Source organism: Phasianus colchicus, chromosome 10 (genome assembly GCF_987193195.1).
Source record: "Phasianus colchicus chromosome 10, bPhaCol1.hap1.1, whole genome shotgun sequence".
NCBI classification, from domain to species: domain Eukaryota; kingdom Metazoa; phylum Chordata; class Aves; order Galliformes; family Phasianidae; genus Phasianus; species Phasianus colchicus.
Window position 1 is genome coordinate 17718518 of NC_143445.1, and position 19610 is coordinate 17738127.

The 19610-nt window shown below is 44.0% G+C and overlaps 2 protein-coding genes across 11 annotated transcripts in view; one reads left to right on the forward strand and one right to left on the reverse strand.

Moving 5' to 3' along the window:
- MED12L (mediator complex subunit 12L) overlaps positions 1-19610 on the forward strand; it is a 104778-nt gene that overhangs the window by 13090 nt on the left and 72078 nt on the right. For 6 of the 9 annotated variants that reach the window (XM_090147554.1, XM_090147555.1, XM_090147552.1 and 3 more), the window contains exons 9-15: positions 345-444; positions 1007-1143; positions 7174-7305; positions 8309-8435; positions 10856-11070; positions 12131-12235; positions 12950-13126. In XM_090147554.1, coding sequence (XP_090003680.1) covers positions 345-444; positions 1007-1143; positions 7174-7305; positions 8309-8435; positions 10856-11070; positions 12131-12235; positions 12950-13126 — 993 coding nt within the window. The remainder of the gene's footprint in view (positions 1-344; positions 445-1006; positions 1144-7173; positions 7306-8308; positions 8436-10855; positions 11071-12130; positions 12236-12949; positions 13127-19610) is intronic. The other 3 variants (XM_090147558.1, XM_090147559.1, XM_090147561.1) reach the window with 1 other exon arrangement.
- On the reverse strand, positions 13946-18050 carry GPR171 (G protein-coupled receptor 171). 2 transcript variants are annotated; one of them, XM_031603635.2, is made up of 2 exons: positions 17133-18050; positions 13946-15888 (listed from the first exon to the last, which is right to left on the reverse strand). In XM_031603635.2, the coding sequence occupies exon 2, from the start codon at positions 15838-15840 to the stop codon at positions 14863-14865; it is 978 nt and encodes a 325-aa protein (XP_031459495.2). In that variant the 5' UTR covers positions 15841-15888; positions 17133-18050; the 3' UTR covers positions 13946-14862. The 2 variants fall into 2 exon arrangements, with proteins under 2 accessions (XP_031459495.2, XP_031459494.2); XM_031603634.2 differs by having other exon boundaries at positions 13946-16125.

Genomic DNA, 19610 nt, shown 5'->3' on the forward strand with positions numbered 1-19610 from the left:
TTTCAGTTATTAAACAGAAATTACTTTAAGATGTAGAGCGGCAAATAAGAGGAGGTGCATTGTACCATATCGTGAGCTGTGACTTTTCACATTGGAAGTTAAACTCAGATTGGAAATAAACTTCTGCTGGGTTGAACTTAAGTAAAAGAAGTTTTATTGTACCAGAAGATACTTAACAGATAAAAGCATTTGAACCAAACATGCTTTAGTTTGTTGTCACCAAGTACAGGGAATGTTGTAGAACATCATAAGATACCTTGCTTCTACTGAGGAACCTGTTACAAGCTTGAACTGAAAATTGAGACTTCTTACTGCTAGCTAATTAGTAACTACCTCATTTACAGGTTCGGGCAAAGATCTATGAAGTAGAACAGCAGATAAAACAAAGAGGTCGTGCTGTGGAGGTGCGGTGGTCTTTTGACAAGTGCCAAGAATCAGCTGCAGGTAAGGCAAGACGTAGTGAATTAAGTGTTGGGAGTCTTAGGGTTAGCATCTGTTCTTTTTCTTTGAGTATAAACCTGTTGCACCGTGATTCATTGTAGTAATAGAGCATTTCTCCACCTGCACCTCAGTTCTTGGACTAGTGAAATAACATTAACATGAAAATGTTGGGTAGAAGCTAAGAATTCAGGTTTGGACTTGGTTACCTCTGGCTCCTGGAATAGCTAGCTACCTAGGTGAGAAATGCATGAGAAATAGTTTGTTTTCAGCTTAGATAGGGCTAAGTAGGAGAGAGACTGGCTGGAAATTTGCATATAGAGCATACAAGTTAGAAAATATGCGGTTACTTTTTGGAGTGAGTACTGGAACTTTCTTTTCCATGACAAAAATAAGTAGGTAGCAGTCCGGCTACTGAGGGTCTGAGTAGCTGCCTCACAATGAAATAAACATCAAATGTGATCTTCTGCTCCCCCAATGCTGATAACTGTAGTGTCCAGTAATGCCCCAAATCCCACAGTGTCATCTTATTTAAACTTTTTCTTTGCCCTCTGACTCCTGTATCTAGGGGTGACCATCAGCCGAGTTCTGCACACCTTAGAAGTGTTGGATCGACATTGTTTTGACAGATCAGATTCCAGCAATTCAATGGAGACACTTTATCATAAGATTTTCTGGGCAAACCAGAATAAAGATAACCAAGAGGTAATGGCTATATTCTCTTCTCACCGCCTAATCTGTAGACAGTGGATTTTATTCTTACTTGTGAAAACTGCATGTGCACGTGTGTGAAACTGATACAACTGTGTGTTTTCACAGCGTGTTTTTCTCATTTACAATTCAAAATTTCATTTATTAGAAGTAAGCAGCTCTTTGCTATTATAATGTAATTCTTAAGTGGATTGTTTCTGGAACACTGTCCTGAATTAGGTAAAATATCCACACCTTTTACATCTGTTGCAGAAAGTTGTATATCAGTAGCTTTCAGAATATTTTAGTGATTGATAATATCTATTTAAAGTTGTGTACTTTTATTTTTCCCTGTGCTTCCAGGACTGTGTTCACAGATCATAAAAATCCTTATCAGAAGTCTTTAATATTTTTAACTGCCCTCTGCACAGTGCAGCTGGCAGTGTCACTGGGTCTACGTGTAACATTGGATTTCTGAGTTAACTTGGAAATTGTTTGGGGAAAAAGAAGCAGCTTTAACAACACATTAATGAAGTAAAATTTCAAGGTGGAAAATACTAGTGGATCTGTCAGAGCTGCTTATGTTAATGTTGCAAAAGCTTTTTGGCAAAGTGTTTTATTTAATATACCCATTTTCTTGCTTGTGATGGTATGTTCTTAGTGATTGGTATTCATAATTTGAGACTGTGTTGCTCGGAAACGTTGTGTAATAATTATTAATCAGTGTTGTAATGACTGCTGAGATAAACAAAGTATGTTGGTGACAGGGAGATAGGATCTCTTTGGAAATAGTTCTGGACAGATCCACCTGTGAAGCAGAACTGGCAGGTAGGAGTGAAAGACAAGGCAGGACTGTGTTTGTATTTCAGGCACACTGTTAGATTGTGAGAGAGAAAATACAGCCATCTCATGGCAGCAGCAATGTTAGTAATTTGAGTCATCTGTTCTGGGCCAGGCCTTTCTTGGACATGAAGGTTCCACATTTTTTCAAGTTTAATCCCCTGCGGTCTAACTCAAAGCCATAACAATCCCTGAATTACATGGTACACAGCAGCATTTTGCATGTCATGTAGTTTTGAAATTACCATGTATGTCTATGTTGCAATGTTAGCTTCTCTGATAGATTTTATAATACACATTTCATCATCGCAATTTTTATTGTGTCGCTGAAAGAAAATCCTGGTCCATTCTGTTTTTTTTTCACACGTCCATGGAAGAAAGGATAACTTGTATGGTTTCTGTATCGAGTTTTAAATCCCTTTGTCATTTCATGCCATGGTCAGATCTGTTCTGTCTTTTTGTCTTGTTCCTTCTCACTTTCTGCTTTTCAGAAGGCTTTTCTAACTTCAACTGCAATTGTATTTCCAGAATGTTTCTTCATGTTCCAAAGCACAGTATTGGTAGTGTGTGTTCTGAAAGTACAGCGATTGTTCTGTTCTTGCTGTCAGTTGTTGGCTATTTTTACCCCTTTTTTCTGGTACTTTATGACCTGAAGTTGGGTTGCCTTGAAAGCACGCCTGCTGTGGCTCCTGAGCAGCACTCTTGAAGCTCTGGTACCAAACACCTTTATGAGATCTGTCTGGTTAATTTACTGCCAGTCTTCTAATGACGTAATCATTTACTTTGAGGTGGAGAATGCTGAGCTGTAATAAAACATGATCATACAGAATTGGTAATGTCCCTGTGTTTGCAGAAGAGCTGTAGGAGATTGTAGGGAAAGCGGATAAGTTTTTTGAAATACATACATACATATACATATATATATATATACATATACATATATATATATATATATTTTTTTTTTTTCTGAGAGAAGAAAACTGTGAATGTTTCAGTAGTACTTCACTGGTTTGGGCCCAGGTATGAGATTAAGCACCCACACTGCCTGTAGCTTCGGATGCCCTCTGGAATGCTCGAGTTGCCTGTCCTGAGGTTAACATCTGGCTGCCAGAGGCTGCCTGGTGTTGCTGAGCACCTGACCTACAGAACAGAGGCTGTACTTCAGTGCCTGCACTTGGGACGCTGTGTTCAGGTTCCCTGCTGCAGCCGTTCCCTTACCCACGGCGCGGTGAGCTCCCGGTGGCAGAGCAAGGCCTCCTGCCAGGCTGTGCTGCAGGCTGGAAATGAGCACATTCCCACATGAAATGCTGTGCTTCCTTTCTTTTCTTAAACCTACTTCCCTCCCACTTCATGAATTTAGGCTGTTTTTCCTAGGAAGAAAATGTCACAATTTCAGAGGTCACAGATGCGCTGCCATCAGATGGCGACCCATGCAAACAGTGCTGTTCTGTGGATGAGATGTCCTCTCTGGACTCCTGCTGACTTCTGTGTGTCACAGCAAGAGCAGGCCTGGGGGAGGCAGCAGGGTGATGGGGGCAAGCTGGCTGCGAGGCCGTGGCTGCTTTGTTCCCGTGGGCAGTGCAGAGGTGTTATGGGGAGGACAGGACCTGGAGGCACTGATGACAGGAGAGCAAAATGGAGAAAAGAGTGCAGCGAGGGGCTGAGCTGTGGCTGGACAGTGAGTGAATAGCAGACTGCAGGCACTGAGCAGAGCTCAGGCTGAGCGTTGTGCTGTGTGTGACAGAGGTCCTGTGAGAAGCCGTGATGGTGAAGCCCCACCACGACTGCACTCAGGGCATCCTTGGCCAGCAGTGGTTGTCTGGGCTGTGTGAGCAGCTTGTGCAGGAAAATGCAGGGACAGCCTAAGCACGCGTAAGCAGTGGGAGGGGTACTGGTGAATGATATTCCATAGTGGAATATTCTAGCTGTTGTTGGATGAATAGAGAAAGCACTTGATTTTTAAGAAATGATGTTGAATTTCTTGACGTCACTATGGAAAATCTCGAACCTCCCTGGAAATTTGTGCACTTGGATTATTTTCTAAGTTCAGGTCTCTCAACATGTGTTCAGAGCTTATGTCCCATGTTATATTTGCAGTCCAGCTGAATTCTTAGAATGTTGAGAGTTGTTTTTTATTTTAGAGTGAAATTATGTTTTTAAACTTGGTTCTCACGACAGGGCTTGTAACAGATGCCGGGAGTTAATATTTGTCTTTCTGAGATCACTTTGCTGGAAATGAAACAAAAAATCCACCCCCTGTGTCTGTGGGAACAGAGGGCTGGTGGTGCTGCTGGGTTCGGGACAGCAGGAATTCAGCAGTCAGACTGTTGCTGCCTGAGGGCCCCAATCTGAGTGTGCTGGGACTCAGGACGGGAGGAGAAATGAGATGTACAGTGAATTATCTGAGGAAACAAAGTCTATTTCCATAAACGCTGAGAAAATAGAGAATATTTGGAGCATTCTTGTAATATTTTAAATAATGTGGGTAGCATTAGTTCAGCTGCTTGAACTGCTCTGTTAGCTATGAGATTTGGTTTAGTAGCTTGTGGTAGCAATGGTAATGGGAGGATGGTTGGACTTGATGATCTTGTAGGTCCTTTCCAATTTTGTGATTCAATGGTTCTATGTTCTGAAGCACGGCTGGGCAGGTATTGTCACCCTTTGTGGTTTCAGAAGATTCAGCATCTTCCTTCCTGCTCACCTCGGCTCCTAAGGGAGTCAGTGCAAAATTTCTCTGGACAGAAACATAAATTCAGTGACTTAAACAACTGGCAGAGCTGTTTTTTCCTTTTGCATTAGACAGCTTCAGAGCAGTGGCTAATGCTGCTGCTGGGACAGCGTCTGTGTGCCCTGTGGCAGGGAGCCGTGCGCATGTCAGTGCCTGAGAGGTGTGAAAGCAGTGAGGGCAGGCGGGGGAACCTCCTGGGGCAGAGGTTTGTGCTGGTCAGTGGGCACTGTGCCCGGCATTCCCTGCTCTGTCCCAAAAAGAGGTTTTGCAGCCTGCTGTTCAGCAGTGGCATTAGCTGGAGTAGAAGTTGGACTTGTTCCTTGGTAGCAGCATTGAGTTAATCATAAAAGTGAGGACCAGTGGGAAAAGCGCTCTGAGTTATAAAAAGCAGTTTTAATAATACTTTTGGCTTCCTATCTCCAAGTATATCAGAATGGTAACACAGGAGAGTACTGAAAGGAAAGTATTGAGCATTACTACTTCTGCTGCTGCTGCTTCTTTCTTTTTTTTTGACTGAAAAAACCCCAAGAACTCTTTTCTTCTTCACGGACCTGCTCTGCTTACAGGCAGTGATGTGACACCTCTGGTTTTCTCTGAAAGGCTGATGGCTTTCAGAAAGTGACAGCTACTTTCTGTCGTAGCTAGATTGGATGAGCAACGGGTTTGAGTGGGATGATTTCAACCACACAGCTTCTGTGCCTGAAAGCAGTGGGTTTGGTTCCCAGGCAGTGATGTTTAAGGCCACTGAGGGTTGAGCACGAGTCATTTTCAAACCCCTTCATGCAGAGCTCTCCTGGGCAGTGGGTTGTGCGTGAGGTACCCAGAAATGGTGAAACCTCGTAGGACGAGGTGCCACCAGCTGTGTTGAGCTCCCGTCTGATGCAGCATTTCCTCTCACCAGGATATGAGGTTTGGAGGCAAAGAAGGAGCTGTGTTCCCCTGACCAGCTCTGCTCAAGCTCTGCCTGGCATCTGCCCTGCAGAATGTGGACACTGGGCAGTGCTTGGACCCATCCCACATCCTCCTGAAATGCTCTGAAAACACGATCTTAGTGCAGGTCTTCCAGGCAGCAGTTTGAGCCCTCTGAAACGTGGTCTGCTCTAGGTGCTGGAACATCTGCAGCTGCAGAATCCCATGTTAGATTAATCCAGAACCTGATTATTTTAAGCGGCGCTGCTGACTTGTGTTCTTGGTATGCTTAATTAAATAAATGCTATCAGCATCAGAGGGGGAAATCATGAGGTGCTGCCATGGGAGCTTCCTGGGGAGGAGGAAGTGGTGCAGCAGGGCGGCAGCCCCAGCCTTCCCATGCTGCTCTGAGCATTGCTGTGGCTGCTTCCCCGGCCCTGAGAGCAGCACACCGCTGCCTGTGCTCAGCATGCAGCCAGCACTGGAGCTTCCAGCGCTGCGCAGAGCCGTGCTGTGTGGTTAGGTGCTTCAGCTGCGCTTTCCTCAACCTCTCAGCTGCTGCTCATGCCCCTTGTTTCATGAGCTTGGTGTATGTGGAGTTCTGGTGATGATGCCTTGCCCAACACAGGTCTGTATGAGAGGGTTTCAGTGATCACCTGTATGCTGAGAACTGGCTTTACTGCTGTGTGTGCCAGTTCCCAAGGACCGAACCCACCAATTTTAAGTGTGTATGAGTTGTGTGGGTGCAACTCTTGGCTGGACGAATACTCCGATGTTTTCTGTGTACATATGGAACTTGGGAATCCGCACTGTAATTCTGAAGGTGAATGACCACTTACAGCCATCTGACAGCAATGGGTTCCCCTGGAAACAAGTGCTTCTGCCAGAGCCAGCAGGCATTGCAGACCTCTCAAGTGTGAAAGTTACTGCTCTGAAGCTGTCCCAGTCTTCCCCCTCAAAAATGCAAAAGCATGATAACATGGCAAAGCACAGCTGGTGTATAGCATAGCTCTTGCAAAATATGGATTGTCTAAATGTGTATATATACTGTTCTTAAAAACGTCTGTTAGGAAAGTGCAGGTGGAAGGTAAGATGAGCAGTTTGGTTGGGAGCTTTCTGACTTTGCTTGTTTGATCCTCACACCTTCAGTGGTTGTGGTGTTTTGGGGTTTGTTTTTGTGTTTGTATGTGTAGGTGGGGGTACAAGTAATGATCTGGAAGCCAATGGAGGAGAGGCCTGAAATAATTAGTGTAAGGAAGCCATGAACTCGGTGTGATAGCTGTGGTTGGGAGACTGTGGATATAGGTTTCCTATTTTGCCCTTTTCTTGTGAAGTGACATTATGTTACAAGACAGTTTAGATTTGATTCTCAGCAGTGAGTAAATAGTGATTTTCCTCTTTTACTTCTAGATCATATTAGAAAATACTATGAATTAAACACCCCTGTGCATCTACTAGTAGTAAAGGAAAAAACCTGTTTTCTTTCTCCATCCATCAGAAAGCCCTTGCTCAGAATTAAGCCTGCTGGCCGTATATGTGAGATACCATTCTGTCTCTGTTCTGCACAGGCAGCCCCCAGCGATGAGGCCGTGGTGATGCTGCTGTGTGAGTGGGCTGTGAGCTGCAAACGGTCTGGGAAGCACCGGGCCATGGTGGTGGCCAAACTCCTGGAGAAAAGGCAAGCAGAAATTGAAGCAGAAGTAAGTCCTGTCTCTATCTGGAATAGCACAAACAGTATGTCTAAAAAAGCAAGGATATTTCTAAGGAAAGATTGCCTTAATCTCTGTCCTTTGCAAAACAAAGTAAATTTGATTATACCTGGAACACTGGAGATTTTCTCATCGATTTACAGTTTTTATATCCTACATAAACTTAAAATGAAAAAGTCTTCTACTTACAGTCCAGCTGAGAGCAGTCTTAGTACCTGTTTGTTTGGATGGCATCTGTGAGCCCTTTGTGAGCCCCTTGTGTCCATGAGCTGCTTGCCCAGACGCTGGGATGCTGCCATGAGGGAGCTCTGTGGGGTGCAGGGTGGATCCGTGCTCCCACTTGGGGAGCTCTGGGATGGCTCCAGACTCAGGGTTTATTTTGAGGCCTAACTGCAGTGTGACTTATATCTCACATTCTGTAGAACTGCCTTCTTTTTTAGGAGAAGTGAAAATGTTGCACTGGAGAGCAAAACACTATCGTTATGAAAACTTCTGTCTGTCTGTTGTGGTAAATGACCACGTTCCATCCTGCAGAAGCCAACGCCTCCCCTGCCACATCCCCATGGCACTCAGCTCCATGCTGTGTGCAGAGCAATGACTGTGCTGCTGCCGCCCCGGAGGGGCTTCGGGAGGAGGTTGTACCTGGTTGGTACTGTGCTGTCACGTACACAATTTTGGGGAGATACTTTTTGCCTTTGCTTTGGTCCTGGAAGTTCTGGATCTTATTTTTTTTGCTTTTATGTGAGAGCACATCACTGCAGAAGGTGCGTGTAAGAGGCGCGCCTCAGTAAGCCATCCAAAGTGATAAAAAAAAAAAAACAACACACTTCAGAAGTAACTAAACTGAGTATGGGAAAAAAAAATCATTCTAGATCAAGACTGGGCTTTATGAAAAGATGGGAAACAATCACACTATAGTTGCTTCACATGTAAGTTTTGGAACTCTGCATGTCTGCGCATAGATGCATGCTTTTTTATTTATTTAACTCTGCAGAGATGTGGTGAATCTGAAGTCCTAGATGAAAAGGAATCTCTGTCTTCAGCCTCCTTGACAAGCTCCAGTCTTCCTGTTTTCCAGAATGTCCTGCTGAGGTTTTTGGACACACAGGCTCCCTCGCTGTGTGAGTATTAACTCATCCCAAGAAGGTCAGAAACAGCTGGTGTGTTCCTGACTGCTGGAGTTACCGTTTGGTTGTGGCAGGTGTTTTGGTTTCTGTGATGACCTGCTCCATTCTCTCATGCACTTACTTTTTAAAATTTCCTGCCTTGATGTAAGCTTTTCATGATCTTTTTTTTCTTTCCCTTTTTTCTTTCACAAAATGAAAATTGGAAGAAGCAATACTTATTTCTGTTTAGACCTTACAAGATCTGGGGAAATTACTGGCCCTATATGCATAGCTAACATCAAATGCTCACATTTTTGACAAGTCAGGCTGAGTCACAGCCCGAAGCAGTGATGGAGCACCTGGTGGGAAGGCAGGGTCAGCCCAGGAGAGCTCAGGTGCATGCAGTACACCTGAGTGACTGGAAGGGCTGGAGCCAGGATCCACCCCTTCCCAGACCTCATTTAAGTGTTGGCAGTGGAGGCCAGGCTATCTCTTACTGGAGATCTCTGCCTACCTGAGGACTTCCAAAAGTAAGGAGCTTTCATTTTCCTTTATTTCTGCATCTGTGGCCGCTGTCTTTGGACTCTTTCTCATTTGCTGTAGACAAAGACCTTGCCAACTTGCTATTATCTTCCCGTTATAGCGTTACACTACTGCACATTCATAGTGAGCGTTGCGCACAAGCAGCAAAGTCATAAGCTGGTGGCTGACTGATAGGTGGGCTGAATAAAGGGTCTTTGTCCGTTGTAGGTTGCTCTAAGAAATGCACTGGTCTAATAAAACTGTATATTGTTATAGCCTGCGTTTCTCATATCTTTAATACTACAAATGAATGCTTTTTTTTTTTTTTTCTGGTGCCCTTACATTGAAGTGGATTTTAAGTGATTTGAAACATGATGATGAGAACTGTCAACATCTGAGAAAGGAGAAACACCTGAAGAAGTTGTTGCAAACTTTGGAGATTAGTGTTGCTCTATTTCAATGTCAGTGCTGACCTAAGTCTTACTGAACCATGCAAACTATTTGTGTTATTTAGACTTGAGTTTCTGGTTTCCTCGTTTCAAATGTGGTATTATCCTTCTCCACTTGGGCATCTCTGTGAGATAGGGCGGGGAGAAGCGCTGAGGAATGGTTTATCTGCTTGAAATGTTCCTTGGGATTTTTGATGACAGAACGAATTTTGTTGAGGGATACTGTTTTTACGGAGCTTGAGCACCTGTGTCTCTAAGCCTGAAAAGCATGACTGCTGTATTTTGGCTGAGGGCTCACCACGTAGTGCGCAGATGTGGTTTTGTGATGTCTTTGTGCCTGTTCACACAGCAGCTTGCTGTGCAGCTCAGGGCAGGGGAGGTTTGGGTTAGAACTGCTATATTTGTGGGCTAAGCATTACAACTTCTGTACTGCAGGGGAACAGGAGTTTCAAAAATAGGGGCACAAAGCACATTAGGGTGAAAATTGAAAGAACATCTCTGTTTTCTGTGGGGGAAACATTAAAGTAGTTCTAACTGCTTATCTGTAAATTGCCTTCTAGACAATGAATGAAGATTCTAAATAGAAAATGTGTTATATATTGAATTAGTTTGAACATGTACTGTGTAACTGACTTTTAAGTGTCTTCTGATGATTTGAATTTGGTGGCTCAATAGCTGGAGGTTTTGTTGCCAGGTAAAGTTGTGGTATACAGCTGTTTTCTGTTAAACTGCATTGCTGCAAACCTTCCTTTGTTACAGAACAAGTCAAATTAAATATAGCTAGGACAAATGAGAACTTAATAAAAAAAATACATAGCATTTTGCTTTTAATGGGCAAAATAACAGGCGGTTTCTAATATGCTCTTTCCTGATGTTTGTGATAACACTTACTGGATAAATTGAAGTACACAGAATGAATTCCCTGAAAATACTTTAAAAGCTTTTCTATTTAAAAATATAAAAGCATTGTCAAAAGACAGTGAAATTTACCTTTGTAATAGAATTTTGGAGTAAAAGGAGAGTTGCCTGTTCTAATCCAGAGCTTCACAACAAACTTTATTTTTCTGCACACAAGGAATGTCCTTACCCTCTTTTCCCCCCCTCTTTTTATCTATTTATTCATTCAATTTGTCTTCGAACTGTTGGCACCTTGCTCTTAGCTGCTGACAAATGGCCAGCTGCAGTGGGCATGGATGGGGTGGGATGCTCTGGCATCTGCTGCTGTTGGAGCTCTGGCACATGCCTCCAGCTGACTGCAAAGCAAAACGATGCTGCTTGTGTGTCAGTAGGTGGGGAATGGTTTGTTCTGTGGAGACAAAGATAAATCCATCCAGGACACCCAAGCCACTTTTATCAGGCCTCTCAACCTTTAACGCACGAACTTGTTGGGATTTGCATGTTGGTGGCTAAGAACCAGGTATTTCTATGTTGGAGTTACAGTCCCGTTTGTTTGTTTTTGGATAGCTGACCCAAATAGTGACCATGAGAAGACAGAGTTTGTGAATTTGGTGCTGCTGTTTTCTGAATTCACTCGACACGATGTTTTCTCTCATGATGCTTACATGTGCACGTTAATATCACGTGGAGACTTGTCAATTACTGCAGCTACAAGACCACGTTCACCTAATGGGGAAACTGTGGATGAACACTATTCTAAGGATAATGACGTTAAAATAGAGGTAATGCTGCATGTTGTTTCTCCCATGTTCAGTACTTGATTTCATAAAATGTGGGTTTTCACCAAGGTAATAGTATTTCAGATATGAGTTTTCTTTTTGACTTATTTTTAATCTCTCTTTGTCTGGCCTTCTATCTCTGAGAAGACTGGAAGTGATCCTTTGGCTGTGTTTTTGTGTGTAACTTAAGTATTGCTGCTTTGGTGCAAATACACTGAGCTGCCAGTTCTCTACTGAGCTAAACAACTCTGAACAAACAAAAAGGCATAATGTTGGCTTCTGAATTTAGCGGTGAAGAAACTTATGTGCAGGTAAACTCTAATGAGGAGGAAGGAGAGTTTCTCACAGGAGGAATCTGGAGGAAGCCGCAGCGCTCTGCTCAGCTGCTCGCAGGGGTCAGGAGCTCACTGTGTGCTGAACAGCCCAGATGTCCATACAAACTTAGGTCATAAAGCAAGTCCTCGTGACTCCAACGTGCACAGTTCATGTGCAATCCTCAGTCTTCCATCAGATGAGCATTTCTCTATCTTTACTAAAACAAGTAAAAAAAGAAGGCACATTTAAGCTCCAGACTGTGGGCTACGTTTGGACTTTTATGATGAAACTCAGCTCTCTGTGCTGCTCTCAGTGCCTGTGGAGCTGGTGGCCAGCTAACGCTTCTCTCATTTACTTTTCATTCCTTTTGTACATCTCTTACATAGGGCTCGGGGCCAAACTTGCCCTAGGGTGTTGGGGCTGTCCAAGTAAACCTGCGGCAAGTGCAGGAGTCCTGTTCTGTAGGTGTCCCTGGGAGCAGAACTACTTGTGGGGATGTGCTGTAAACCCTTTGTTTCTCCTTCAACCCCTTCTCTCTTCTACTGTTTTATAGATTAAGGCTTGAGAAGTGAGAAGATTTAATTCACTTCTGTGAATTAAAAGTCAGTATGTGAAAGCTTCCAACCATTGCTACTGTTTTCTTATTTCTTAAGTAGGTTAAATGCTTGGGTTTACCTGGGACCAGTTAAATACGTCATCAATACAGCATGACTGATGCTTTTTTTTTCTTCTCTCTGACAATTCTTAGGATCATAGTATTATGGAGCACATGGGCACTGACTCAGGACCCACTAGTATCTTTGATGATGTAGACAAGGGTGACTTTAAAGCAGATTTTGGTTCGGAATTTCCAGTAGGTTTAACTTTTGGCTTTCTGCATGCCTTTGGTGCCTGTGTTTGCTGCCTGCTCTTGTCACCAGGAATATCTCTGTGCCCCTCGTGCTGCCTGGCTGCTTCCACCAGGAGCCAGTGTCTGTTGGCCCAGTGCCTGCTGTGTTCTGCCAGTGCGTCGCCTCTGTTCTGCGCACCTGCACTGTGTGACAACACATGGCTTTTCTGTGCAGCCCCTTGCTGTGCATGTACATGCAGATGCACACTAACGTTCCTTCCCTTCCCTCTGCCCACTTGCTGGATACTGGACACACTCTGTGTGTGCTTGGCATCTGCCATAGTGGCGGTTTCATGCGTGCCATGCCTGCTGCAGTGTCTTTTGTCCTCCATCCCCTCCCACTTCACCCTTTTCATTGTATTCCCTCTGTATTATCTCATTGCAATTTCTGTGTCCCAACTGTTTATGTGTGGAAATTGCTCTGAACTGTAATGTTTTGGTTGTTTTCTTCCCTCACAGAACACTTCTAGTTTAAAACCTGTGTAATAACAATGAGATTCACATAGAAACGTAACATGTATATGTAGTTGCTTACATTTCAGCACAGATGACCAGTGCCCTTGTTTTGTCTATTTCTGAAAAAAACTCAGATGTTTATAAAGTAATCTTGTCTTTGGAATTGTTGAATTTAAAAAGTTAGAGGTTACTTATCTCAAACATTTGTTTTACATGACTTAGATTTTTTCTCCGATGGCCGGGGAATCCTGTGAGAACATGAACTCTTCTTTAGACAGAAGAATTTCAGTTGCCAGTGAGAAGTCAGTCAAGAGGGAAAGACTCAGAGAAGTGATTTTTCCATCCAACTATGACCTCCTTCGTCATCTGCAGTATGCGACGCATTTCCCAATACCTCTGGTGAGTGAATTCTGGTTGGGCATGGAGCAGTGTTGGCTGTTGTGATGGCAAATAAAAGCACTTAAAGGACAAGTGTTCACTGTGTGCAGGGAACAGAGCCAGCTTTATTCGAGGGCTCCCAGTCAGCTCTCATGAGGCTGCTCCTGCTGTGGGTGCCCGCTGTGTGCTGCAGGATGTGCAACGTGCAGGCAGCTTCATCTTATCAAAGGAAAATGTGCTGGCTGGGAAAGTGCCTGAGCAGTAATGATTTATGCTAGCTTAGCAGAGAAGGGAGATGGTACTACATTGCAAATGCTATATTCCAAGGTTCAGTGAAAGTTTGCTAAATAGAAAACCTGATCTAGTAGTTGGACAAATGGATGAATACTGAAATATCTGAAAGAAATAGTTCTGAAGTGTGATGGATGGAATGGTGCTATTTCCTTCCTCCCACTTCCTCTTGTTTGTAGTATGGATTTTGGGCTGCTTCTGTTATTCTGTTGGTCTGGGACCTCTTGGGAACTGCAGAGAACTCCGTGAGCAGCATTCCAGATCCAAACCCTCATTTGGTTGATTTTTAGGTATTTATTTATTTAATGATACTACATGTTTGCTGCAGTGCTGGGCAGAGGCCCCAGCGCTGAGTGCTCAGGAAGTGGAGTGTGTCTACTCAAATTGTTTTGGTTTTGTTTTGAAACAACAGTGATAATTGTTAAGCAGTGTTGAATCCTACCAGTACAGGAGGTGTCAGCTGAGTGTGCGATGCGATACCTCCCATCTTCCGTGCTTTAATTTTGAGTTGCTACAGGTGATTTGTTTTTATGAGAATATTGAATGAGCTGTTTCTTTTCAGGCTGGTTTTGAATGCTTGCTTGAAGTCTGATTTATATTTTGAACCATGTCAGTTAGCTGGTTTTTGTTTCTGCAGTAGTTTTGGTCAGATGGAGTTAATCCAGGCAGTTTGACTTTGCCTAAGCAAATTGATTTTTCACTCTGATTATCATCTATTCTATAAATGCATTATTTGTGGAAGTGTTTGTAAAAAAAAAAATAAATAAAATAAAAAAAAATATATGTATAAAATGCTCTTAGTTACTGCTTTATACATTTTAATAAATACAAGCAAAGACCACACAGTGAGTATTTCTGCTTACTCTTTATTTTCATTTTACAGTTGACTTGAATTTCCTGCACTCACATATTGCTGGTTTTTAAGTTCAGTGCAGTAGCATCATGGGAGGGCAGTGGAACTTGACAAGAACAGAAGGTTTATTTATAGGAATTATGGGTGAGATGTAAGCAGATGCAATAGTTTGTTAATCAGTGCAGCTTAACATTGCATTCTAGATTAAGTAGTGCCCTTTAAAATGCTTTTGGATTAATTGTGTCTGTGAGAAGCTTTGCAGGTGAGCTGCCATTTGAAAACAAATCTTTACTTAATTCCACCAAGCTCTTCAATCTAGTAAGAATACAATATTTTACTTAGGGAGAGCCCAAAGTATTTACCATAAATAATAAGAATGTATATTTGGGTGTGTCTCAACAAGCTTTATTTTACATTATTGCTGATTGTTCATGGCTGTCACTGATACGCTGCAGTATTTCCAAAAAGCAACACCAAGTGCTTTGCTTGTTTGGTATGGAGGTGTGAGTCTTCTCATCCATCCAGTGGTAATACGATGGTAGTAGCTGTGTTTCCAGTTGCACAGCGACTGTTTAGGTTATGTATTTGCACATCCTTTCCACGTAGTTTAGAATCAGTACATTTGCACCCACTGCTCGCTTTGGTGCTGTACCTCTTCATCTGTGGACACCTTTGCCTGTTTGGATGCCATGAAAGCCTCATTAACTTTCAGTCTGAACACACTGGAAAGATGATAATACAGAATTGGGTCAAAACAGAGGTTTGATACTGCAAAGAGCAAGGTAGATTCTTTTGCTTGAAAGAGAGTTTGCTTCAGAGAGCAGCTGGTTATGGTATCACTCTGGCTCAGAGTGTAAGGGATACGAACGACGTGGTAGGGAAGGAAGCACAGCAGGTAGGCTGCTGATAGCAGCAGTATGCTCACCAGGGCTTTCTTCACGTTTGTGTAACTCTCACTGTATTTGTTTTGGTAGAGCTGTCTGACAACAAGGAAATTGGAAATGAGTATCACAGCTGAAAAATTCAGGAATATTGCTGTGCACACGAAGTTAGTAAACACGTGCCAGTCTCTCCCAAATTTTGTTTTGAGATCGATGCACCTTGCATTAGGTCTTTCTTCAATGGTTTTTATTGGAATAGCCATGTTAGGCACTGTTATAAGGAGAACCATTGCCCATACAACTGCAGACAAAACCTTGGCAAATCCAGGCTCTTGAATGCGATAGATCTTAGAGCTGTGCATTAGCTGAAGGTAACGATCCATGCTTACAAATCCCAGGAATATAATTGATAAATACATGTTCAGGTAGATGAGACAGGCTGTCACTTGGCAGTGGAATATCTGCAGTTTCCAGGGCGCGACACCTAGGTCAACTATGATCTTTACTGGCAACGCCAAAGTCAGCAAGAAGTCTGCAGTTAGGAGGTTGGTTAAGTAGATGCTCATACATTTCTGCTTTTGACCTTTTTGTGTGAATGCCCACAGCGCAAAACAGCTCCCCAGAAAACCCGTAAGAAAGATCAAGTAGTAAAAATAGGTGAAAGGTTCCAGTTCTGTTTTGATGTAGCATTGTGAAGCGTTGTTTGGCATTGTGAACTTCTTGTGCACTTTGCTTTGCTGGCTGGAGAGATCAAGAACCTACGAGAGATAGCCGAGAAGACATCAACTTTTCTGAGCAATATTCATTGTTCTCTGAGAGTTTTGTTTGTGTGATTTCACGAAGAGATGCAATCAGGACAGAATATGCATTTTTCTCATGCTGCTTCACAAATGTTTGAGAGAGCTTTTTAAATGCATAGGATTTGTTCTTGGAAGCATATAGACTTCTTCTCAGAAGTGTTTCCACAAGAGCAGTCTTTCAGGTTGCGTGTGAGGCTCAGGAAAAAAAAAACAAAACAGAAAAGCTATGAAACTGCTTCAGGTTAAGCATTTGGTTAATGACAGTCATGCTAAAACTTTGCAGTTTTTGGACAGGTGAAGCTGCATTTAAAAATAAAGGGTAATTTTTGTAGTAATCTTGCTTTAGGAAAGTATATTGGAAGTTTTGAGGTTAATGCCCAGTCAAGCCAATATGCGATGTGTTGGCTGGATGGCCAGGCAGTTCTCAGTTCTACGTTTTTGCTGTCTCTTTCTACCTGAACAGAGGATAAATGAATTGCAGATTTAAATCAAGCTTTTTTTTTTAAAAAGGCATGTTTTGGAAAAAGCAGCTATCAAATAATTTTGTTTGCCTTGTTTTTAGGCTTCACTAGAAATTAGAGGGAAGAAATTAGAAATTGTGCTATTTTAACTAAATCTGCTATTCAACAACCACACTTCTTTGTTTTCTATGCTGACGGACTGCAGCACAGTATCAGCCACAAAGGAGGTACACTAGAGTTCCTTGGGATGAAATACACCTTGATTTCTTAAATAGCCTAAATCTGCATGAGTTTTTATAGCACTATATTATTCTAATTGGCTAATGCACAAGTGAAGTGCTGCATTTTCACGTTTGCTTTCTGCTGTAAATCAGATATCCAGATGAACATAATTTGTGTTTCAGTAAATACAATTGACTGCAGATACTCATAGAGTGGTTTAAAATGCCTAGAAAGGCATTGCCTTTCTAGTTGGCCTCTGCTACCTTGAAGATGTACCCTTTCACAGTGGGTTTGGGCACAGGCAGTGCTGCCAGCCCAGGCTCAGGGCTGGTGTCCCCGTGCACAGGCAGTGCTGCCCGGCTCCGACATGTGCGTGCTGTGCTGTGCTGGGTGCTGCTGACAGCTGCCCTGCTGGGCTCCTGGGCCTGCTGTGCCTGCACTCTGCACGGCTGGACTTCAAGCCCTGGGTTTACCTAGGTGTAGGCAGAGGGAAGCAGACAAAGAGTGACAAGCACATACCTGTCCTAGGGCCCTGGGAGGAGTCCTGAGCAGCAGTCTGTTAGCATTCGGTGTCTCTCAGCATGTTTTCTCATAGTGTAAGAGCAGGTTAATGTTTTCCCCTTGCTGCTTTTTTTTTTTTTTTTTTTTTTAAACATGTCTGTGGTTTTTAAATGCTCTGGCTGACGCAATTAAAACCAGCATTCAAGCAGCCAAGGCACATGAAAGTTACCTAGGGAGGTGACAGCAGGATGTGAGCTCCTGTGGAGCTGCCCACTGGTGCTGTGGTTGTTCCCGTCCTACAGTGCAAGCAGGGGATGCACCATGCACAGATGCTGAGCACGCACAGGGATGGGGAGCCCAGGGGGGAAAACTGGGGGAGCACCATGTGACCTGCTGGGGGTACTTCTAATAGAAGTTAAAACTTTTAGAGGTTTGCCAGGCACTACTAAAATACTGGCACTGAAATCTGTCTTGTTAGTGCCCTGGTAGTTGAGAATCCTCAGGAATTTACATATTGTGCCATGTGAAAAACCAAGTTAAGAATGTCTGGTTTTAGATTTAGTCATAGGCTGAAAGTTCAGACCATATTTGTTGAGATGTTTGCAAAGCTTCTTGATCTGGAGTGCTCCTTTGGTCAGCATCGAGCAGATGTGGGCTGATGTTATGCTGTTGTGCTCATCGTGCAAGGCTAAGCTGCACGGTTCCACTTGCTTTTTAACTTGAAATACAGAATTCGGTCAGTTTTTCTGTGCATCTCCCACACAGACCAGCTCCATTGTGCAGACTGAGATGAAGAGAGGCTGGAGGGAGGGAAGGGCTGTGGGCTGACATGGGTGGGAGTGGGCTGGTGTGCTCTGGAGCTGTGGGGCTCTGGTGGTGGCACAGTGTGAGGGCAGTGCTGTGTGGTGAGGCATGGCTGAGGTCTGACACACTGCGCCCTGTGACGGCCCTCGGCCCGTTCCTGGGTCTGAGGGTCTGTGGGCACTGCACTGAGTGATGCCTTTGGCCCATCTGTGGGTTGGCTCCTGGGGAAGTGCTGCCTGTGCTTTCTGCCTCTCCGCGGGCTGCCTCAGGGCTCGTTTACAGTGTGCTCCTCAGGGGGAGGGTCCAGCCGGACCTGTGTTGCTTGTGAGGCTGGGCCAGGCCTCGCTCTGTGCTGCTGAGGGTTTGGGTTCACCTCTCTGCTGATGTCTTCAGCGAGCTTTGTGTGCCTGCAGATCTATAAGTCAGACAGATGTGTGCTGGCTGCAGAACTTATGGCCAGGCACAATACAGGGGAAACCCTGGTTTTGTTATTTTCTGCCATTTATGTGATGATAGGCAGAAAACCCTCTCAAACAGTCACTTGCAAACAGTCAGTTTTCTTTCAGCTTTTCAACTCAGAGAAGCAATTGGAGCCGTTCTGAGGCACAGTGGTGAGCAGATGATGCAAATCAGTCCTGAGGGATTTTCCCTCTCTTCCTGTGCACGGCCGCGAGGTGAGCGCTGGGGCACATCCTTGGGGACTGATCTGCGCTGTGTCTGGCGCATCCTGTACCCCACTCATGTGCCCTGTGCCCAAACACGTACAAACAAGCGAATCCACCGTGTGCTGCTAAAGATTTTTGTGGCTTTCATTAACAGATTAAAAAGTTTTATCCCACTAGGATAGGTCTGCATTGTAAGTGAAAAATGTATGTGTACTTGGCACAGGGGTTGTTATGAGTTCTGTGCAGAAATAGCTATTTGTGATGAGGAAAAGAGTTGCTGGCATTTCTATTTACACACACAGGGAGAGGAGATGTGCCCAGCAGCGTGTGCGTCCCTGGCCCCTTCTGAGGGGTCCCATGCTGTTGGCTGTGATGTGGTCTGAGCTCCAGCGGGGCCTGGGCATGGTGGGAGAGCTCAGCTGGCAGACCGCAGGCACACCGTGCAGGCAGTGAAACAGCCAGCAGCTCCCTGTGCCCCTCGGAGCCTTCTGTCAGAACACTAGGCCTGCCCTGCTGTGCCATGGCTTGCAGCTGGCAACTACAACATGTAGCCCTTGCTACATCTGCTGGCTGTGACTACAAATCTGCTATGTACCAACAAGTGGCATCAGACTCCTCTTTGGTGAGATGTTCTAGTTTGTTTGCAATAGAGATCGATCACTTTTGGAGATGGCTTCTTGCACAACTAACCTCGACAAGCCATGTTGCTGGTTTCAGCACAAACAGGATTTTTGTATGTCGAGAAGGTTGCGTAATGAACTTTTTCTCCTAAAATAGTGCTTGGAGGAAGGATTTCCGTTTGCTAAGCATAACCCCTCAAATGGGAACCTGATTTAGCCTTGGTTACCCATAAATTTCACTGCAACAACTTTAAGGAAGTAGATGGGCAAGGCACGAGCTGGTTCCTAGTGGAACTACAGGACTTGGCGAGTGTCTGAATTGCTTGCCAGGGTTATCTGAGACGTGGTGTGCTGGGAAGAGTGTCACAATTAACTTATCAGTGTAGGAAAGAGATCGGCCTCGTACC